The sequence below is a fragment of the Salvelinus namaycush genome, chromosome 29 (genome assembly GCF_016432855.1).
Source record: "Salvelinus namaycush isolate Seneca chromosome 29, SaNama_1.0, whole genome shotgun sequence".
Lineage (NCBI taxonomy): Eukaryota > Metazoa > Chordata > Actinopteri > Salmoniformes > Salmonidae > Salvelinus > Salvelinus namaycush.
Window position 1 is genome coordinate 29,269,524 of NC_052335.1, and position 24,704 is coordinate 29,294,227.

Consider the following 24,704-nt stretch of genomic DNA (forward strand, 5'->3'; position numbering starts at 1 on the left):
CTGCTATTTATACTACTACTACTGTTACTGCTGTTATTTCTACTACTACTACTGTTACTGCTGCTATTTCTACTACTACTACTGTAACTGCTGCTATTTCTACTACTACTACTGTTACTGCTGCTATTTATACTACTACTACTGTTACTGCTGTTATTTCTACTACTACTACTGTTACTGCTGCTATTTCTACTACTACTACTGTTACTGCTGCTATTTCTACTACTACTGTAACTGCTGCTATTTCTACTACTACTACTGTTACTGCTGCTATTTCTACTACTACTGTAACTGCTGCTATTTCTACTACTACTACTGTTACTGCTGCTATTTCTACTACTACTGTAACTGCTGCTATTTCTACTACTACTACTGTTACTGCTGCTATTTCTACTACTACTACTGTTACTGCTGCTATTTATACTACTACTACTGTTACTGCTGCTATTTATACTACTACTACTGTTACTGCTGCTATTTCTACTACTACTACTGTTACTGCTGCTATTTCTACGACTACTGTAACTGCTGCTATTTCTACTACTACTACTGTTACTGCTGCTATTTCTACTACTACTGTAACTGCTGCTATTTCTACTACTACTACTGTTACTGCTGCTATTTCTACTACTACTGTAACTGCTGCTATTTCTACTACTACTACTGTTACTGCTGCTATTTCTACTACTACTACTGTTACTGCTGCTATTTATACTACTACTACTGTTACTGCTGCTATTTATACTACTACTACTGTTACTGCTGCTATTTCTACTACTACTACTGTTACTGCTGCTATTTCTACGACTACTGTTACTGCTGTTATTTCTACTACTACTGTTACTGCTGCTATTTATACTACTACTACTGTTACTGCTGCTATTTCTACTACTACTACTGTTACTGCTGTTATTTATACTACTACTACTGTTACTGCTGCTATTTCTACTACTACTGTTACTGCTGCTATTTCTACTACTACTACTGTTACTGCTGCTATTTCTACTACTACTACTGTTACTGCTGTTATTTATACTACTACTACTGTTACTGCTGCTATTTCTACTACTATTTTTTCTTCTACTACTACTACTACTACGTACTATACACTAGTGAGGCTAGTTCCTCCGTGGCCAGAGTGGCCACATTCTGGATTAGTTTTTTACAGTTCCTGAGGCTGATCTCATGGTTTCATTGACACAAGACAGCCACCAATAACATGTGTGTGTGTGTTAGTTTGTGTTTATGTGTATAGTGACAGAATCAATGGTTCTAGCTCACGAGGGAGGGGTGTTGACTTGGGTTGGCTTACGCCCACCCTCCAATCCACTCCTGATTCCACCATGTGCACACACAGTTATTTCTGTCGCACGCACACATCCCTCCCATCCACCCACAGATATGTGTGGGGATCAGCTGAGGGGGCTTACTCACATGAGGTTGAACCTTGCATGGCATTAATAACTGAAAAAGTGGACTATAGTTCAGTATGGCAGACCCTGAGCCTTGCTTGTACACTAAACCTCCAGTAAGGGCCACACACGATCCAGGCAACCCGCCTACTCACTGGTGAGTGAGTGAGTGTGTGTGTGAGAGAGTTACTGCTTTGCCCTCCCAAGTCTCTCCTGGGTTCTTCCAAAGCATTTTCCTATGTCTCCAAATGGGTGAAACCACAATTTCCCTTTTACAGTCCGGTATCAGGGGTGAAACCACGATTTCCCTTTTACAGTCCGGTATCAGGGGTGAAACCACGATTTCCCTTTTACAGTCCGGTAATCAGAGCTTACTTAGCCTGTATATACTGTACAAACAAGTGAATTAGGGAGATATGTGGGAATGTGAACGGTTACAGATTAAAGAGTGAATGAAGGGAACCTCTCTCTCTCTCTCTCAAAGACCGCAGATGGAGGGAGTGACACAGTCAACGAGCCTCGCTGGCTTTGTGTCTTGTGATGGGGTGTAAATCATCATGGGCTGCAGAGCAACTCTGCTGTCCTCACAACTGGATCATTATACACTGATTGACATGTTTTCCTCCTCCTCCTCCTCCTCTCTCTCTCTTATGAGGCCTAGGCTACTATATGTGTTGTAGGTCGGTTGCACATTGCTAGAGTAACATGGCAATAGGTCTAGGCCAACTATGCATTTCTTTCATAAACTTTCCTCAGCTATAGCCTCAGTGTTCTTTTCACTCCTCTACATCTTGGTATTGTTTGCTAAATTTTACTTCTTGTGGCCTGAAATATTTGTCAATTCAAAATAAATCTGTGAATGAGAATAGCATAGATGGAAATGTTCATATTTCCATTTTAAAGCTGCAACTTTAGGACATTAAGCACTGTTAGAATAGTTTGGAAAATACTCTTCATAATATGAATTTGTCTTTATGATACTTCAGTTAGTAGGATTAGGCTTTTGGTCATTTGGTTCGCTACAACAAGGAAGGATTTTTTTGCTGGCCTCAGATGCCTGCATCATTTCTGTCTTATAATGCTTTGCTCAACTATAAGGTTTGTTAAAATTTCTCATTCGATTTTTATATCTTGCTTTTACATTTTAGCAGACACTCTTATCCAGAGCGACTTACAGGAGCAATTAGGATTACATGCCTTGCTCAAGGGCACAGCAGCAGATGTTTCCAGCTAGTCGGCTCATGGATTCCAACCAGCACCCTTTCGGTTACTGGCACAACACTCTAACCCGCTAGACTACCTGCAGCCCCTATTGTTTCTTCTCTCTCATTATTACCTTAGGCCTCCCATGTTTTTGGGATTATTCAAAAACAACTTCAAACTTTCTGAAACAACCTAGAAGTCTGTTAGATTCATTCATTGTTTGATCATGGGGGCTCCCGAGTGGCGCAGCGGTCTAAGGCACTGCATCTCAGTGATAGAGGCGTCACTACAGACCCTGGTTTGATTCCAGGCTGTATCACAACCGGCTGTGATTGAGAGTCCCATAGGGCGGCGCACAATTGGCCCAGCGTCATCCTGGTTAGGGTTTGGCCGGGGTAGGCCGTCATTGTAAATAAGAGTTTGTTCTCAACTGACTTGCCTAGTTAAATAAAGCTAAAATAAAAATAATTAAATAGTGTGGCAGAAGAAATCTAGCATTACACTGGAAGTGGCTTAATAGGACAAGTTATATTCATATCAAATGAAAAAAAACAAAAAACACTTGGGCTTCTACAACGAGACACCCGAGTCCCCGCTATAAAAAACAGACTTCGGCTATTGGCCTAGATCAGACATTTGAGAGAGAATTCTGATCGGAGTAATTGTTTGACAATGTGATTTTTTACCTGTCAATTCGGACAACTGAAATCTATTTTCTGGTTATCCGACTATTTTTAATGTAATGGTTGTAGTGGAACTCCCGTGCCCTTTTGCCCCTCCTGTCCTTCCCTGTAAGGGAGAGTGGAGCCTGACTGAGTCTGAGGACAGCTGAAGCCATAAACACAGTCTAGTCTAGAGACAAACAACAACACCGGCCTGACTGTTCCAACTGTTTCCCAGAGACACTCCGGCAGTCTAGAACATTTCCCCAAACTCAGCACCCCTCCCTGGCATCTAGGCATACACCTCTACCCCAACCCAAGACTCCTATCCCCTACTGTAGGTAGCCAAATGGAAGATGGCCCGGTAGTAAACTCTCTACGGACAGATACTGGTTTACGGCACAGAGGTTGGGAACTCCATGTCCCCATCCCCAGATTGACTAAACAGAGGGCTATGTATTTGTCCATGTCATTTTGAGTAGCCTATACTGTAGATCCAATTGTGACAGTCCCTCCAGGCGTTTATATAGCTAGGCTGTGTGTTATGACTTATAGAGACTGACACCAGCTTAGTATAGCGCCAGGAAGTCGCCCACAAAGCAAGACCTGAGAGAGAAGAGAAAGAGCTCATCCTCAGGGAATATCTGTCAGATTGTAATGTCTTTTACGAAAGTTCAAATCAGGAAGGCTGGTCTGAATGCTCTTTTAAATAAAACATTTACAATAAGTAAAATACAAATCTGCTTTATATTCATAGCACCACTCCAACATCAACATACAATACCAGTCAAAAGTTTGGATACACCTACTCATTCAAGGGTTTTTCTTAATTTTTACTATTTTCTACATTGTAGCATAATAGTGAAGACATCAAAACGATGTAATAACACCTATGGAATCATGTAGTAACCAAAAAAGTGTTAAATCAAATTATATTTGAGATTCTTCAAAGTAGCCACCCTTGGCCTTGGTGACAGCTTTGCACACTCTTGGCATTCTCTCAACCAGCTTCATCTGGAAGGCTTTTCCAACAGTCTTGAAGGAGTCCCCACATATGCTGAGCACTTGTAATCGCCACCAAAGGTGCTTCTACAAAAGTATTGACTCAGGGCTGTGAATACTTATATATATTTCTGGATTTAATTCGCAATACATTTGCAAAACTTTCTCAAAGCAGGTCTTCATTTTTTATTATGGGGTATTGTGTGTAGATGAGTGAGAAAAAACTCAAATGTTATACATGTTGAATCCAGGCTGTAACAACAAATGTGGAATCAGGGGTAAGAATACTTTCTGAAGGCTCTGTGTGTCAATGTTGGGGTGGTGCTGGAGATGAATAATATCAAGTTGTCATTGTTTTATTTGCTCAAGTAAGCATAGCATAATTCTCTGTTTCGTATTCTAGGGGCATAGTGGGAAAGAATACAAACGTATCATCATCAGCATAGCGTCTTGTTTACATTTACATTTAAGTCATTTAGCAGACGCTCTTATCCAGAGCGACTTACAAATTGTTTGTTCTCCTCTTTCCTATTAGCCATGTGTGGAATGTCATTCCCTTATTAACCTTATAGCCTATAAGCACAGCATAATAATGCACATTCCCTGATCTTGCTGTTTAACACATGGGCTCACTCTTGTAATTATCACCTTCTCTCTCAACCAATGGGTGCAAATCTCTGTATATATTTATATGTCAACTTATCCATGTTCTCTCAATTGCTGTTTTTCAGCAACAGTTTTCAACCTCCCCAAAACCACCAGCTATAATAACCTTAAAGCAGCAATCAGCAGTAGAAGCAATAACAACGTGGCCTCCCCACCCCTGCACAGGGCTACCTGCCATCACATCATCTGGCTCCGAGAATCTTCCATGAGATGAGGACATTCCCCAAATTATTTAAAAATGTCATTTGCATTCCGTCTTTGTTGTTCATTCAGTTAAGCATGTACTAGATTGAACTGTCCTTCTTAACCTAATTATCCTAACCTGCTGTGTAAGTTCTCCTAACCTGCTATGAAAAAGTAGTAGCTGTATGGAAGTGGAGTGTTTTTAGGGAATCTCAGGAGGGCAGCTCTCCAGGAACAGGGTTGGCGAGCTCCGCTTTAGTGTGTGGTCAACTATGGTCCAGTAGCAACCGTTTTTATCCAGTCATTTACACAACTATAGACATCGACACATTACCAGTAGCCTCCACGTAGCCCATGCAGGAATTTAACCCACAACTCTCGTCTTTCCAGTGTGGAGGATATGAAACTTACCCAGTTACCTGGAGACATCAACTTCAATGAGATCTGAAGCCAATCATGAGCGACAGACCAGTAGTAATCTCTTGCTCGGTTGGTGGTTGGCATTGAGTGTACTTGTTGTTGTGTAGAAGGTTGCGAGTTGTAGCCCCGCTCGAGGCAGAACAGAATGCACTGTTACACCAGCACCTGCTCTAACCTACTGCGTCATTAGAATCACATATCTGTGTGGGCATCTGTGTGGGCATCTGCGTGGGCATCTGTGTGGGCATCTGTGTGGGCGGGCTTTCTGTGCAAGCTTGAGACAATGAGAAAATGTCCACCTGTGAGCCTGCTCTCTACGTCTCTCATGGGGTTCTGTAGGTCATCTTTAAAGAAACAATCTGGAGATTGTCATTCAGCCTCAAGATAATGCCTTTAATATCTGTTGGGGCTTGAGGTATCTGTAAAGCCCTCTCTCTCTCAGCATGCTAGAGGCTCCTTACAGCTTAGCTTCCGAAGGGGTGCCACTGCCCTCTCGGCTAGCGCGTGCCTGTCCCCCTGACCCCTGTAGGTCAGAGGTCAGCAAGAGGACACTTTCACTCTGAGATGTGGGGGGGGGATATCCATTCGGCTGCCCTCTGACTCTAGCACACCCACACACACCCACGCCCTTTCCCTGACAGTCACCATTCATCAATTTAATGCATTAACAGTCACACCACATACCTTTTCAGGAGGTTCAAAAGCCCAGGCGGGGAAGACAGGGAGGAGAAAAGGAGGAGGAATTCCCATAACAAAATGGGGGAGTGGGTGGGCCCAGAAAGGGAGAGCTTTGCCTGGGAATTAACAGGCTTATCCAAGGGTCTGTTCACAGAGGAGTGAACCACAGGTGGAGGGGCAGACTAGCACCTCTGTGGGTTGAAAGAACAGGGACTGAGGGAAGCTTGTCCAATAGGACTTAACCAAGAAGATCCTAATAGACCTAAGGCCTGATGGAACAGCTAGCCACTAAGAGTCTCTTATGGTTCAGCTCACTAGACAGACAGACAGGAGTGGGAACTTCCTTTTTTTCTGTCCTTCTCCTCTCTCTTCCTTCCTTCCTCTTCTCACTGCAGACTCCCTTCTTGCTACCTCCCTCTATCCTGATTTCTCATCTCTTCTACCTCCTCTCCTTCTCTCACCAAACCAGCTTCATCTCTTCTACCTCCTCTCCTTCTCTCACCAAACCAGCTTCATCTCTTCTACCTCCTATCCTTCTCTCACCAAACCAGCTTCATCTCTTCTTTTGGTTTCTCTCCCCCTCCTCCTCTGTCACTTCCTCATCTTACCACACCCGCTCTCTCTTTTCATTATTTCTCCCTCTCTCACTTCTCCTCCCTCAGTCTGAGCTTACCTGAGGTTGCCAAAACAATCAATCGTCTGCAGAGCTCCCTTCCTTTCTGTTCCCTTCATTCTTTCATCCCCCTCTTCCCTTCCCTCCATCTGAGCTTACGTGAGGTTGCCCCGGGCCCAGGGAGGCTGAGCAGCAGCAGACCAGTATGGCTTTGAGGGCTCTGCTGTAGCATGCCGTAATGCAGACTGTCAGTCTGAACCAGGGGCTACACAATGGCTCCTTGTTTCAGCTGGTCCCACCACCACTGCACCCTGCACTACTCTACCTTTCCTCTCTCTCTCTACATCACTTTCTTTCAACCTGTCGCTCTTTCTCTCCCTCCCGCCCGCTCTTCTCCTCCTCCTGCCATACCTCTAATGGGCCTTCAAATATCTTGTTCCACCCTGACTGTGCTTGTATCGTCTCCCGTAAACACATCATAAAATGAGAAGAGGGGGATAAGGGAAACGAGAGAGAGAGAGAGAGAGAGATGGATGGATGAAGGGATGGATAAGAACTTGTAAAGGGCTGTATTGGAACAGACGCGTCGACAGCTCTTCACAAGGAACATAAATCAGCGACCAGGAAGCAAGGGAAGAGTGAGAGAGTGAGGGGGGGGGCATCAAAGCGTGGCTGACATTCCCTCAGCGCAGGAGCGAGGGGTGGTGGGGAGGGGTGGCAGTGTTGAGAGGATAATTTGATAGCCACACGTAAGTGGGGTGGACGGGGAGGAGATAATCGTTGATGTACACAGACACACCCACCGGTCTCCAGCTACATCTCCGACCATAATAACTCTCAATAGCACCGTCTGGAAACATCGATGACGATAACGTATTATTCTCAGTAAAGTCTGAGCAAAGCCAGCGATGCTGCAATACAATCTGAGTAGTGAGACAGTCTGTGTCCCCCCACTCCCTACCTGTAGAAGCAAGCCTGGGCCATCCCTCTTCATCATTTCTTGAACGTTTGATTTGTGTTTCATAGTGTCTAGAGCTTCCCGACCGCTTTCAGACAATGGAACTGGAATTTACTTGATGAATGTTGCCTAACCGCAAACCAAAATGAGAACTGACTGAAATCCTAATTCCCTTATTTTCAGCGAATGTTTAGACAAATCTGCCTTTGACTGACTGTCCATCTGAGTCTAAGCGTTGATCAGGAGTTCAACAGAGAAATACAAGGGTGTTAAACTGATCCGTTTCATTGATGTTGCATTCAGATTCCAGCCGGCGCAGCAGTGCAGAGGTGTCACTTAGGAATCCTCTGTGTGTTTGCTTTGGGGCTCCTCATCTAACCCCCATGCCAGAAGGGGCAAGCTCCAACACACCTCCGCCGCCTAGATTAGACTGGCTGGTTCAGGGGTTAAACGTTTCGGGAATGAAGTTCACCACCATAACAGTCATTACCGCATGTTATTACTGTAACACCCTCCAACTAGGGATCTGATTGGGCGGTTAAGGGAGGGTTTTTAAGGATAAAAAGCCATCCCTATGCAAAATAATGATTATAAAATGAAGTTTCAGCCCTGGGTTGGTTGTGGGGGATGACTGTTTAATGCAGGCCTTGTTCGAGACAGTCATTACCCTCATTAGGAGTCAACTTCCGTCAGGATTTACACATTCCCTCTATGTTTGTGTTGGGATTTCTGGGATCCAACATTCCATGGTTTATCTGTTATTAGTGAGTTATCATATGACGTTCAAGCTCTCTGGGTTTGTTGGTTGTGGGTTAGACTCTGGTGGAGAAGTGTCCTCTTTAAAAAGGGGATGATTATAAAATTCAGATTGCCTAATTGGCATGTCTCTGGGGGTTTGTGAGCCATGGGTGCCACAGCTACAGAGTTGGTTTTTGTCTTCATATTTCATGATTTAATTACAACCGCGGCAGCGGCCAAATCATGTAACAGGCATTATTATCTCACTCAGGATGTGTTCCCTTCCCCTCACATCTCTAGTCATGTAGCAGGCATTATCTCACTCAGAATGTGTTCCCTTCCTTTCACATCTCTAGTCATGTAACAGGCATTATTATCTCACTCAGAATGTGTTCCCTTCCCCTCACATCTCTAGTCATGTAACAGGCATTATCATCTCACTCAGAATGTGTTCCCTTCCCTTCACATCTCTAGTCATGTAACAGGCATTATTATCTCACTCAGGATGTGTTCCCTTCCCTTCACATCTCTAGTCATGTAACAGGCATTATTATCTCACTCAGAATGTGTTCCCTTCACATCTCTAGTCATGTAACAGGCATTATTATCTCACTCAGAATGTGTTCCCTTCCCTTCACATCTCTAGTCATGTAACAGGCATTATTATCTCACTCAGGATGTGTTCCCTTCCCTTCACATCTCTAGTCATGTAACAGGCATTATTATCTCACTCAGAATATGTTCCCTTCCCTTCACATCTCTAGTCATGTAACAGGCATTATTATCTCACTCAGAATGTGTTCCCTTCACATCTCTAGTCATGTAACAGGCATTATTATCTCACTCAGAATGTGTTCCCTTCCCTTCACATCTCTAGTCATGTAACAGGCATTATTATCTCACTCAGAAAGTGTTCCCTTCCCTTCACATCTCTAGTCATGTAACAGGCATTATTATATCACTCAGAATGTGTTCCCTTCCCTTCACATCTCTAGTCATGTAACAGGCATTATTATCTCACTCAGGATGTGTTCCCTTCCCTTCACATCTCTAGTCATGTAACAGGCATTATTATCTCACTCAGGATGTGTTCCCTTCCCCTCACATCTCTAGTCATGTAACAGGGATTATTATCTCACTCAGAATGTGTTCCCTTCCCTTCACATCTCTAGTCATGTAACAGGCATTATTATCTCACTCAGGATGTGTTCCCTTCCCTTCACATCTCTAGTCATGTAACAGGCATTATTATCTCACTCAGAATGTGTTCCCTTCCCTTCACATCTCTAGTCATGTAACAGGCATTATTATCTCACTCAGAATGTGTTCCCTTCCCCTCACATCTCTAGTCATGTAACAGGGATTATTATCTCACTCAGGATGTGTTCCCTTCCCCTCACATCTCTAGTCATGTAACAGGCATTATTATCTCACTCAGAATGTGTTCCCTTCCCTTCACATCTCTAGTCATGTAACAGGCATTATTATCTCACTCAGAATGTGTTCCCTTCCCCTCACATCTCTAGTCATGTAACAGGCATTATTATCTCACTCAGGATGTGTTCCCTTCCCCTCACATCTCTAGTCATGTAGCAGGCATTATCTCACTCAGAATGTGTTCCCTTCCTTTCACATCTCTAGTCATGTAACAGGCATTATTATCTCACTCAGGATGTGTTCCCTTCCCCTCACATCTCTAGTCATGTAACAGGCATTATCATCTCACTCAGAATGTGTTCCCTTCCCTTCTCTAGTCATGTAACAGGGATTATTATCTCACTCAGAATGTGTTCCCTTCCCTTCACATCTCTAGTCATGTAACAGGCATTATTATCTCACTCAGGATGTGTTCCCTTCCCCTCACATCTCTAGTCATGTAGCAGGCATTATCTCACTCAGAATGTGTTCCCTTCCTTTCACATCTCTAGTCATGTAACAGGCATTATTATCTCACTCAGGATGTGTTCCCTTCCCCTCACATCTCTAGTCATGTAACAGGCATTATTATCTCACTCAGAATGTGTTCCCTTCCCTTCAGATCTCTAGTCATGTAACAGGCATTATTATCTCACTCAGAATGTGTTCCCTTCCCCTCACATCTCTAGTCATGTAACAGGCATTATTATCTCACTCAGGATGTGTTCCCTTCCCCTCACATCTCTAGTCATGTAGCAGGCATTATTTCACTCAGAATGTGTTCCCTTCCTTTCACATCTCTAGTCATGTAACAGGCATTATTATCTCACTCAGAATGTGTTCCCTTCCCTTCACATCTCTAGGCATGTAACAGGCATTATTATCTCACTCAGAATGTGTTCCCTTCACATCTCTAGTCATGTAACAGGCATTATTATCTCACTCAGAATGTGTTCCCTTCCCCTCACATCTCTAGTCATGTAACAGGCATTATTATCTCACTCAGAATGTGTTCCCTTCCCTTCACATCTCTAGTCATGTAACAGGCATTATTATCTCACTCAGAATGTGTTCCCTTCCCCTCACATCTCTAGTCATGTAACAGGGATTATTATCTCACTCAGAATGTGTTCCCTTCCCTTCACATCTCTAGTCATGTAACAGGCATTATTATCTCACTCAGGATGTGTTCCCTTCCCCTCACATCTCTAGTCATGTAACAGGTATTATTATCTCACTCAGAATGTGTTCCCTTCCCTTCACATCTCTAGTTATGTAACAGGCATTATTATCTCACTCAGGATGTGTTCCCTTCCCCTCACATCTCTAGTCATGTAACAGGGATTATTATCTCACTCAGAATGTGTTCCCTTCCCTTCACATCTCTAGTCATGTAACAGGTATTATTATCTCACTCAGGATGTGTTCCCTTCCCTTCACATCTCTAGTTATGTAACAGGCATTATTATCTCACTCAGGATGTGTTCCCTTCCCCTCACATCTCTAGTCATGTAACAGGGATTATTATCTCACTCAGAATGTGTTCCCTTCCCTTCACATCTCTAGTCATGTAACAGGCATTATTATCTCACTCAGGATGTGTTCCCTTCCCCTCACATCTCTAGTCATGTAACAGGCATTATTATCTCACTCAGAATGTGTTCCCTTCCCCTCACATCTCTAGTCATGTAACAGGCATTATTATCTCACTCAGAATGTGTTCCCTTCCCTTCACATCTCTAGTTATGTAACAGGCATTATTATCTCACTCAGAATGTGTTCCCTTCCCCTCACATCTCTTGGCAACGTGGCCAACCAACGCTGCTGTTTGACTGGATTACAGACAGTTTTATAGGCAATTTGCAGAGACTTGAAAAAGCCAATGCAAAAGTAGCCTAATCATATCAAGACTGCAGGCTACTTCTCAGAGCACTTTAGGCCAATGCCTTTCCACACGAAAGTAAAGCACAAAAAAAAAGAAAAAAAAGAGACTAAATGTAGCCAAAATATTAACTCATTTTGACAGCAGTATTATAGACAGTCTGATAAATTACATTTGTCATAACTCTATCCTGAAAAAGGCCCTGAAATATCTGCCTTGATTGAAACTGGGTCATGTTCATTATGCACCAAATAGTAGAAAACAGGGGTTTGTCCAACCTGACCTTGTCCAATAGGAAAATGCTAATTTGTTTTGGGCGCAAAGCATTTTGTAACAGTGTGTCCTAATGAACACAGCCCAGATAATTCCCCCCCATGTTGACCTCACATGGGGAGGTGTTTCCTTCTGTAAACAACACGCCCAGGCATCTCTCGTCGCCAGTACATCTCTCTGTTTCCACAGGAGCCACACTCTCGATGTGGGGTATAGGAGGTAGGTAAGGGTGTTAACAAGTTTGGCCTCACCCTCCCACACACACAGGTAAACACACACACAAGTGCCAAGTGTTAGAGAGGATGCACACTGGCCATGTCCAAATACACCTACTAGCGTACTACAAACTTAAACATAGTATGTACTCATCATCTCATAGTATTTAGCAGGTACTGTTTAGTAAAAAGTATGCAGTACACGGCTGCAACGTAGTAGCTACTCCTAATTGGCTGGGGCGGGGCCGAGTGCGGGTGGATTTTTACAAATTCAACATGCATCACATTAACCAGCCTGATAATAGCTCATTTACCATTTGATGCATTTCTCTAAACTGAATAGAATAGGAATGGAGTTATTGGCCTATTCAGGCTGGTTATAGTCAGACTATCACATTCAACCTAATGGAGTTATTGGCCTACTCAGGCTGGTTATAGGCAGACTATCACATTCAACCTAATGGAGTTATAGGCCTACTCAGGCTGGTTATAGTCAGACTATCACATTCAACCTAATGGAGTTATAGGCCTACCCAGGCTGGTTATAGGCAGACTATCACATTCAACCTAATGGAGTTATAGGCCTACTCAGGCTGGTTATAGGCAGACTATCACATTCAACCTAATGGAGTTATAGGCCTATTCAGCCTGGTTATAGGCAGACTATCACATTCAACCTAATGGAGTTATAGGCCTACCCAGGCTGGTTATAGGCAGACTATCACATTCAACCTAATGGAGTTATAGGCCTACCCAGACTGGTTATAGTCAGACTATCACATTCAACCTAATGGAGTTATAGGCCTACCCAGGCTGGTTATAGGCAGACTATCACATTCAAACTAATGGAGTTATAGGCCTACCCAGGCTGGTTATAGGCAGACTATCACATTCAACCTAATGGAGTTATAGGTCTACTCAGGCTGGTTATAGGCAGACTATCACATTCAACCTACTGGAGTTATAGACCTACTCAGGCTGGTTATAGTCAGACTATCACATTCAACCTAATGGAGTTATAGGCCTACTCAGGCTGGTTATAGTCAGACTATCACATTCAACCTAATGGAGTTATAGGCCTACTCAGCCTGGTTATAGGCAGACTATCACATTCAACCTAATGGAGTTATTGGCCTACTCAGGCTGGTTATAGTCAGACTATCACATTCAACCTAATGGAGTTATAGGCCTATTCAGCCTGGTTATAGGCAGACTATCACATTCAACCTAATGGAGTTATAGGCCTACTCAGGCTGGTTATAGTCAGACTATCACATTCAACCTAATGGAGTTATAGGCCTACTCAGGCTGGTTATAGGCAGACTATCACATTCAACCTAATGGAGTTATAGGCCTACCCAGGCTGGTTATAGGCAGACTATCACATTCAACCTAATGGAGTTATAGACCTACCCAGGCTGGTTATAGGCAGACTATCACATTCAACCTAATGGAGTTATAGGCCTACTCAGGCTGGTTATAGGCAGACTATCACATTTAACCTAATGGAGTTATAGGCCTACTCAGGCTGGTTATAGTCAGACTATCACATTCAACCTAATGGAGTTATAGGCCTACTCAGCCTGGTTATAGGCAGACTATCACATTCAACCTAATGGAGTTATTGGCCTACTCAGGCTGGTTATAGTCAGACTATCACATTCAACCTAATGGAGTTATAGTCTGCCTATAACCAGGCTGAATAGGCCTATCACATTCAACCTAATGGAGTTATAGGCCTACTCAGCCTGGTTATAGGCAGACTATCACATTCAACCTAATGGAGTTATTGGCCTACTCAGGCTGGTTATAGTCAGACTATCACATTCAACCTAATGGAGTTATAGTCTGCCTATAACCAGGCTGAATAGGCCTATCACATTCAACCTAATGGAGTTATAGGCCTACTCAGGCTGGTTATAGTCAGACTATCACATTCAACCTAATGGAGTTATAGGCCTGCTCAGGCTGGTTATAGGCAGACTATCACATTCAACCTAATGGAGTTATAGGCCTACTCAGGCTGGTTATAGGCAGACTATCACATTCAACCTAATGGAGTTACAGACCTACCCAGGCTGGTTATAGGCAGACTATCACATTCAACCTAATGGAGTTATAGGCCTACTCAGGCTGGTTATAGTCAGACTATCACATTCAACCTAATGGAGTTATAGGCCTACTCAGGCTGGTTGTAGGCAGACTATCACATTCAACCTAATGGAGTTATAGGCCTACTCAGGCTGGTTGTAGGCAGACTATCACATTCAACCTACTGGAGTTATAGGCCTACTCAGGCTGGTTATAGTCAGACTATCACATTCAACCTAATGGAGTTATTGGCCTACTCAGGCTGGTTGTAGGCAGACTATCACATTCAACCTAATGGAGTTATAGGCCTACTCAGGCTGGTTATAGTCAGACTATCACATTCAACCTAATGGAGTTATTGGCCTACTCAGGCTGGTTATAGGCAGACTATCACATTCAACCGAATGGAGTTATAGGCCTACTCAGGCTGGTTGTAGGCAGACTATCACATTCAAACTAATGGAGTTATAGGCCTACTCAGGCTGGTTATAGTCAGACTATTACATTCAACCTAATGGAGTTATAATCCTACTCAGGCTGGTTATAGGCAGACTATCACATTCAACCTATAATGTAACCCATATAGCCCATCAATCCTATTTAAAAAGGACCTTCAGATAGAAACAGATCATTTGGTTCCATTTCAACATATTTATTAGTGAAACCAAAGTGCTGTAACATATCAAATAGCCTAGTACACACACCAAAACTGTTCAAAATGTTCAAATCAAAAGGCTATCGCACAGAAAAACGTAGACAGTCAGGTGTGTCGCACATTTCCAAACCGCTGGATAGCAACATAATAAACTAAAGCAGTGATCATTGGGAACGACAACATACTAAACTAAAGCAGTGATCATTGGGAACGACAACATAATAAACTAAAGCAGTGATCATTGGGAACGACAACATAATAAACTAAAGCAGTGATCATTGGGAACGACAACATAATAAACTAAAGCAGTGATCACTGGGAACGACAACATAATAAACTAAAGCAGTGATCATTGGAAACGACAACATAATAAACTAAAGCAGTGATCATTGGGAACGACAACATAATAAACTAAAGCAGTGATCACTGGGAACGACAACATAATAAACTAAAGCAGTGATCATTGGGAACGACAACATAATAAACTAAAGCAGTGATCATTGGGAACGACAACATACTAAACTAAAGCAGTGATCATTGGGAACGACAACATAATAAACTAAAGCAGTGATCATTGGGAACAACAACATAATAAACTAAAGCAGTGATCACTGGGAACGACAACATACTAAACTAAAGCAGTGATCATTGGGAACGACAACATAATAAACTAAAGCAGTGATCAATGGGAACGACAACATAATAAACTAAAGCAGTGATCATTGGGAACGACAACATACTAAACTAAAGCAGTGATCATTGGGAACGACAACATAATAAACTAAAGCAGTGATCATTGGGAACGACAACATACTAAACTAAAGCAGTGATCATTGGGAACGACAACATACTAAACTAAAGCAGTGATCATTGGGAACGACAACATAATAAACTAAAGCAGTGATCATTGGGAACGACAACATAATAAACTAAAGCAGTGATCACTGGGAACGACAACATAATAAACTAAAGCAGTGATCATTGGGAACGACAACATAATAAACTAAAGCAGTGATCATTGGGAACGAGATCAGAATGACTGCTAAAGACCCATAAGCCCTCAAAACTAAAACCATCCATATGTTCCAATCAAAAGGCCTGATTAACATGACATCATTATCGCAGTCCCATCCCAGTCCCCGGTGCCGACACATTCACAAATCAAAAGATGGTTTAGTATTTACTTTAAAAGCTCTGATGAAGGCCAAGTGAACAAGAAACTTTTGAATGTCAAAAAAATAAATAGATTTTTTTATTTTTTTTATTTTTTAAAATACTTATTTCAAGGGGAACAAGAACTACTTAACCTACATTTTAACACCACCGCAGAAGCTTTGCTATTCAGCATTTTCCCAATTAAGTAGCCTCATTGTGTTGTTTGGCTACTTGCAGAGAACTAGGGCCAATCACTCACAGCCCACCTCGTCCAATGCATGGTGGAAAAGTGTGCATTTAATTCTACGAGATGAAGAGCTGAGATGAGTACAACATCCTGGCATTTAAACCACTCTCGATTTGAGAAAATTCACATACTATAAAACATTATATTTTCGCATACTGAGAATGAGTAATGCGCACTCTTACAATTGAGTGTCATACAATACGTTAGTGTGTTCTATCACATTGTCACAAATATAGAAGTGTTTGTTGTTGTGTGTGTGTGTGTGTGTGTGTGTGTGTGTGTGCGTGCGTGCGTGCGTGTGATATCTGACAGGATACTGGTCATTACTACATGACGTACTGCTGCTGGATGATATAAAACATGGATCTGTGTGATAATAGCGACACACTGTTAAACAGAGTACACCGTGAGGTACACAACATTACAAAACACTCCACTGATATGTAGCATTCCCTGCCATCTCCACTTCGTCTTTGGTTACATACTGTCAAGAGGGATGAATGGAGTCCTTCACAATCTGGCTTCATAGAACATAATTTACAAAAAGTGAGGCACTTTGAAGTTTTGTTATTTTCTTCTCTTAAGAGAATACCAGCCTTGTGCCACCCCCATTCCGCCTGCCTCCCTCCGTCCGTCCCTCCCGCCTGCCTCCGCCCGCTGTAGACAAAACAAGCAGGAGGGGGGTTGTTTGGACAGAGCTCACCTGGCACACCGACACAGAAACACAGTAGTGCTCAGGCAAAAGCCCTGGGTAGGAGGGGCAGAGTGGGGGATGGAGGGGGAGGTAGACCGGGAGGAGAGGAGGGAGGTATGGTGGAGGGAGGAGGGGCAGAGTGGAGTGGGGGAGGAGGAGTGGGGGAGGGAGGAGGGGGAGGTATGGTGGAGGGAGGAGGGGCTTACACAATAAAATAGGGGGGCCTGGTTCACTCTAACCAGCTCTCTCCAAAATCAGAGCAGGATTAAGATATGAGAGGAGAGCTGGATGATGAGGGAAGGTGTGTGTGTGTGTGTGTGTGTGTGTGTGTGTGTGTGTGTGTGTGTGTGTGTGTGTGTGTGCAGGAAGGGAGAGCTGTGAAAAGGCTCTTAACCCCATCAGAGTGCTCCATAATTGGGGGTTAGGCAGATAACCCAAAACCCATCACAGGTGAGAGATGAACTGACCTCCTTAACCAGGGCAAAGGTCGCCATGACAACCAGTACAATAGGATTGCTTAGTTGTTGTCCGACAACAGCAGGCACTAAAAGTTAGGTTGTGCCATAGTTTTTAAAGAGCAATTGCCATAATGCGTGTGCAAAACAGTGTTTTAAAGTATAAACTTTTTAGTGCCTGCAACTCCAGCCAGCCACACTGCCTTTATAGACCAAGTGAATAACTATACAAGCCAAAGTGTCTCGCTGTCTCAACGCCGTCCAGTAAAAAACCCTAGACACCTTTGATAGCGGTGTGAGAAGCATTTTCATAATACAAGTATGACCCATGGCCCGACTGCCCTGGCCGAGCCAAACAAAGTGTCCCCGACGCAACCCCGGCACAAGAGGGTCAGCCTTTGTGTGAGACGCTCACTAAGTTAGCATTTCAGAGCTAACGCGACAACAATGGGGGTAAACACACAGCAACAATGGAGTGACTGTCTTGTAAAGAAGACCATGCTGGTTTGACATGGAGGTCCCTGGTGGGGTTACAGTAGGTTAGCATGCTCTCCAAGTGGGCTATTGTTGCTAACTCTTGCTACTGCCTGCCTATCCACGTACAAAAGAAACCAATAAAGCTTTGTATAAATCAGACATCTCATTTAATAACAGGAACACAACCAAACAAAACAAAACACTAAGATTTGGGTGGCCTCTTTGGAAATTGTCGATAAAAAAACACAAAACTCTCCACTCTATGTACTCTCACATCAATAGCAGAGAGGAGAGACAGAGCAAGGCAAGATGGATGTTTAGCCTTCCTGCCACACACACACACACACATTAGCTAGGATGGTTTGACCTTTGTTGACCCCGTGACACTTTAACAGCCATTGACTGAGGTTAAATGGGTCTCTAGGCCACAGGTTTACGAGACACAGAAAGAGAGAGAGGGGAGAGTTTTCACTGTAACACCCTGGTGGGTCAATAATAGAGACCTATGGTGCAACCCTTTTTCATGCTTTGGGCTGGGCGACACCAAAAGCATTGGGAAAAATACTTCTGCAGCTGGGGTTACATGCCACACTGGTTCTCCCAAAAACATATAAAAAGGTGAATGAATGTACTGTATGTTTGTTTAAGTAGTACATGCATCTTTGATGTATCTGTGTGCCTTTAAAGTTCCCTTTACTATCTGTAGTTGGAATTTGGATGGACTATCCCTTTAAAATGCCACTGTTGGCAACTCTGCATTGCTGGGTTAGAAGGACCTGGCTTCAAGCACTATGATTCAAGTACTTATCATGATGATGATTCTAATTCCCCAAGCATCAGATAAGATAAAGGTATTTTAGTACTCTGCTAGAGTTAAAGAGCTAGCTCATAGCCAAGGGGGTCTTTCACATGAAGCGCTCACTCCTCACTTTTAATTAGTCATTCAGGCAGCTGTGTGTTGGAATGATAGAGGTGATAAGAGAGAGAGAGAACTCAATCACCTACCACTGACATTTGTTTTTATATCTAGGGTGAATGAAATCATTAAAAGCGATAGACTCAGACTATTTAAAATAACATTCAGTCAGTACTGGTTTAGCCATGATTTCTAGGTTTCTCTTCTCGAAGAGTGGACGTGACATTTCGACAACTGGAAATGCATGACTAGCACTGATATGCACTGGTTATATGTACACAAAGCCCAAAACATCTTAGCCAAATACATTTAAACAGTTTTTCACAATTCCTGACATTTAATCCTAGCAAAAATTCCTGTTTTTAGGTCAGTTAGGATCACCACTTTATTTTAAGAATGTGAGATGTCAGAATAACAGTGGAGAGAATGATTTATTTCAGCTTTTATTTCTTTCATCACATTCCCAGTGGGTCAGAAGTTTACATACACTTAATTAGTATTTGGTAGCATTGCCTTTAAATTGTTTAACTTCGGTAAAACGTTTCGGGTAGCCTTCCACAAGCTTCCCACAATAAGTTGGGAGAAATTTGGCCCATTCCTCCTGACAGAGCTGGTGTAACTGAGTCAGGTTTGTACGCCTCCTTGCTCGCACACGCTTTTTCAGTTCTGCCCACAAATTTTCTATAGGATTGAGGTCAGGGCTTTGTGATAGCCACTCCAATACCTTGACTTTGTTGTCCTTAAGCCATTTTGCCACAACTTTGGCAACTTTGCTTGGGGTCATTGTCCATTTGGAAGACTCATTTGCGACCAAGCTTTAACTTCCTGACTGATGTCTTGATGTTTCTTCAATATATCTACATAATTTTCCTTCTCATGATGCCATCTATTTTGTGAAGTGCACCAGTCCCTCCTGCAGCAAAGCACCTCCACAACATGATGCTTCCAACCCTTCGACTTGCAAGCCTCCCCCTTTTTCCTCCAAACATAACGGTGGTCATTATGCCCAAACAGTTATATTTTTGTCTCCAAAAAGTACGATCTTTGTCCCCATGTGCAGTTGCAAACTGTAGTCTGGCTTTTTTATGGCGGTTTTGGAGCAGTGGCTTCTTCCTTGCTGAGCGGCCTTTCAGGTTATGTCGATATAGGACTCATTTTACTGTGGATATAGATACTTTTCTACCTGTTTCCTCCAGCATCTTCACAAGGTCCTTTGCTGTTGTTCTGGGATTGATTTGCACTTTTCGCACCAAAGTACATTCATCTCTAGGAGACAGAACGCCTCTCCTTCCTGAGCGGTATGATGGCTGCATGGTCCCATGGTGTTTATACTTGCGTACTATTGTTTGTACAGATGAACGTGGTACCTTCAGGCGTTTGGAAATTACTCCCAAGGATGAACCAGACTTGTGGAGGTCTACATTTTTTTCTGAGGTCTTGGCTGATTTCTTTTGATTTTCCCATAATGTCAAGCAAAGAGGCACTGAGTTTGAAGGTAGGCCTTGAAATACATCCACAGGTACACCTCCAATTGACTCAAATTATGTCAATTAGCCTATCAGAAGCTTCTAAAGCCAAGACAACATTTTCTGGAATTTTCAAAGTTGTTTAAAGGCACAGTCAACTTAGTGTATGTAAACTTCTGACCCCACGGAATTGTGAAACAGTGAAATAATCTGTCTGTAAACAATTGTAAACAAAATTACTTGTCATGCACAAAGTAGATGTCCTAACCGACTTGCCAAAACTATAGTTTGTTAACAAGACATTTGTGGAGTGGTTGAAAAACGAGTTTTAATGACTCCAACCTAAGTGTATGTAAACTTCCGACTTCAACTGTAAGTGCACATACACTGGACTTAAGCGTAAATTGTTCATTAAAGTCAATGGGAGATTTGAAAAAGCATTTGACTGAAGCACATTAGGATTCAAGCCTTAATGAACTCCTCTCTTTTATGACCCTTGACGACACGATAGGCTTAAGAGTAACGGTGAAAAGTAACTGGAAACCTATCCCTATACAAGAAAGAAAACCATTCATTACAATTGAGTTACAGCTTCAGACCAAGGGACAGAACGTCTAGCCTTTCCTCCCTGCAGATGTAGGCTAGGCCTAGAGACGACCATCTTCTCTCACTGACAGATGTAGGGTCTCAAATCAGCCACTTCTGTCACTGTCCTCAGCTCAGCAGGCAGATGTCAATCAAAGGCTTGGTCCTTGGTCTCCAAGGAGATGCCAGTTGGCCAAGAATGTGCCTGATTGCTAAAGTTGTCTTTCAGTCCCCGAGATGGTATTCGGGAGCAGGATTCTTTTCTTAATTCACGTTGAATTGAATGCGGCCAAGTCAGCAGTTTTTGCATTGGTATGTTGGGTTGCAGTGGTCCTGGTGAGCAAACAAGTTTCCGAACCCCCGGCCCTGTACCTAATATAACTTAAGAGTTTAGGAACCAGGAATGAAGGGACGTATATGACAATGACGTTTCCTTTCCCATCCCCGGCCTAAAGGAACAACTCCTGCCTACCACCCAATGTTTCGATAATCGAGTCTAACCCAGGATATTCATAAAGCTGTTCCAAGGGCTGTCCCGGGGTGGCAGGTAGCCTAGTGGTTAGATTGTTGGACTAGTAACCGAAAGGTTGCAAGATCGAATCCCCGAGCTGACAAGGTAAAAATCTGTCATTCTGCCCCTGAACAAGGCAGTTAACCCACTGTTCCCTGGTAGGCCGTCATTGAAAATAAGAATTTGTTCATAACTGACTTGCCTAGTTAAATAAAGGTAAAATATAAAAAACTGCTCTGACATTAAATCTAGACTATACTGGTTTTAGTAACATGTTTTCTGTGAGGTTGCATTAGTCCCATCCATTGACTCAATCTATTTCTGGACAATATAGAGTTGAACAGACTCAAAATGTAAAGTTATCAGCATTTTGAGAGGTAATGACAGAGCAATCGCCTAAGCAACAGGCACTAACGCACACATTAACTTAACACATCTGCTCTTTAACACCTTGGCCCCAGTCAGGCATTTGTCTGCTCATTTACAACCATTAGGAGACCCATTAGACGCCAATTCACATTGACACAAAGCTCTCCTCCTGGTTTATGACACAGTAAACAAAACTTACAGCCCTGCTGCAGCTTAGAGGGCTGGTCTAGGCTGGGGGCTAGAGAATCACTGAAGCCTCCAATCTCAAATGAGAGACTTTTCCCATTCATTACAATAGACCATGACAGTTAGGGCTTGTGCTTTATCGCATGGCATTATTCTGTAGAAATAAAGAAAACGTGCAAGGATATTAAGTAGATGAAACACATGTAGGCCTATAGAACTGTCAGAAATACTGCTTCAGTTTTAAATAACAAGGAAACATTCCCATAAATACCACTGTATATATCCATATCTGTCAATGCTCTTGAAACATTCACATAAATACCACTGTATATATCCATATCTGTCAATGCTCTTGAAACATTCACATAAATACCACTGTATATATCCATATCTGTCAATGCTCTTGAAACATTCACATAAATACCACTGTATATATCCATATCTGTCAATGCTCTTGAAACATTCACATAAATACCACTGTATATATCCATATCTGTCAATGCTCTTGAAACATTCACATAAATACCACTGTATATATCCATATCTGTCAATGCTCTTGAAACATTCACATAAATACCACTGTATATATCCATATCTGTCAATGCTCTTGAAACATTCACATAAATACCACTGTATATATCCATATCTGTCAATGCTCTTGAAACATTCACATAAATACCACTGTATATATCCATATCTGTCAATGCTCTTGAAACATTCTCAACATGTCTTGGAAGTCCAAAGAATGTGGGTTATTTCCAACTGGGTGAGGTAGTAGTATAATCTTTTATGTAGTAAAACATTAACACCATTCTGACATGTCTTTATCTACAAGCATGATCAGGAAGTTAAATGTGCTATTTACAAATGTCAGTGCGTTAGAGTACTAGGCTAATGAAAATAGGCCTACAATAACTGATACCGAGGCACTGGCAACAGTAAAAGCATGTGGGCTATTGACAAGTAGCAAAACAACGGGGTAGATGTTAAACCCCCTATTTTGGCAGTATTAGAAGTACCATGACACACAGACCAAGGCACATGAGGCTTTCAGCATGTTTAAAGCCACAGTGTAAGATTTCCTGTAAATTCATAGGATGTTGAGGTTAGTACAACTCTATAACGTATCATAACAACAAAAAACAATGTTTATGGCTTTGTTGTCATAGAATTTGAAGAATGACGTAGCTATAAAAAAAATAGTGACGTTGCTCTATGAAATGTCATTCCTTGAATAGCCATAGCCGTCCCGCATTATCACCATTGTTTACGTTTGTTTTGGTGCTCCACTCTGCACATGGCATGCACATGGGAAATTCCATTTTTCACTTAAAAAATGTATGCCAAACAAAAAACATTGATTTCAAAGTTTAACAAACCATACAAATCTAGGACTGCTTTGAACAATTTAGGCTACACAGAAAATGTCAGAATTAGGGTAAAATCTCCCTGAGTTTTTTATGCAACCACATTTTCCAAAATCTCTTAAAATAACTACTACGAATTAAGATTCAAAGACACCTGCAGAAATAATTGGGTGTCAGCTATGACATAACACCTTGAATTTGACATTTTTATTTGTCACGATGCTCGTAATAATGGTCGGACCAAGGCGCAGCGTACGTAGAGTTCCACATAATTTATTATAAAGTGAAACTTAGCAAAACAAACAATAAACAATAAACGAACAACAAACCGTGACTACAGCAGTGCACCGTGCACTACTCAAAACAATATCCCATAACCCACAGGTGGGAAAAATGATACTTAAGTATGATCCCCAATTAGAGACAACGATAGCCAGCTGCCTCTAATTGGGAATCATACTAAAACACCAACATAGAAAAATCAAACTAGAACCCCACATAGAAAATATAAACTAGACTAACCCCTAGTCACGCCCTGACCTACTCTACCATAGACAATAAGGACTCTCTATGGCCAGGACGTGACAGTATTTTGGTTATTGAACTACAGTAGGTGAAGTGAATTTACATCCTCTAACATAATTATGGTAACGTAATTGTAACATGGGTCCCTGATCTGTACTATACTGAAATGAATAATTATGGATATGAATGTCATTCTCTACATGGTGATTTATCCTGAATGGGTACACAAAGTAATATGCAACATGCTTTTTTTTGTTGTTTGCATATTTGGGTTTTATTCTACACACGGGCTATTATTGTAATGAGCTCCACCCCCAAACAAGACCACATTTGGTTGGTCACAAGATTGGATATCACTGTAGAGTACAGTACAGTAAATTAGACATGTTTAGTACATTACAGTAGAGTACAGTGCAATACAGCACATTACACTGTACTCCACTATAGTGTGCTCTACTGTACTCTACTTTTCTTTAATGTACTGTTCTGTATATAGCTACACTACATGACCAAAAGTATGTGGACACCTGCTTGTCGAACATCTCATTCCAAAATCATGGCCATTAATATGGAGTTGGTCCCCCCTTTGTTGCTATAACAGCCTCCACTCTTCTGGGAAGGCTTTCCACTACACGTTGGAACATTGCTGCGGGGACTTGCTTACATTCAGCCACAAGACCATTC

The 24,704-nt window shown here is 42.2% G+C and overlaps 1 protein-coding gene across 1 annotated transcript in view; it reads right to left on the reverse strand.

The window, feature by feature from the left end:
• The window catches only part of LOC120024242 (protein eva-1 homolog C-like), a 57,867-nt gene extending 35,635 nt beyond the window's left edge, over positions 1 to 22,232 (reverse strand). The window contains exon 1 of the mRNA XM_038968437.1: positions 22,142 to 22,232. Within this exon, the coding sequence (XP_038824365.1) occupies positions 22,142 to 22,232 (91 nt within the window). The remainder of the gene's footprint in view (positions 1 to 22,141) is intronic.
• Positions 22,233 to 24,704: the final 2,472 nt, after the last annotated feature.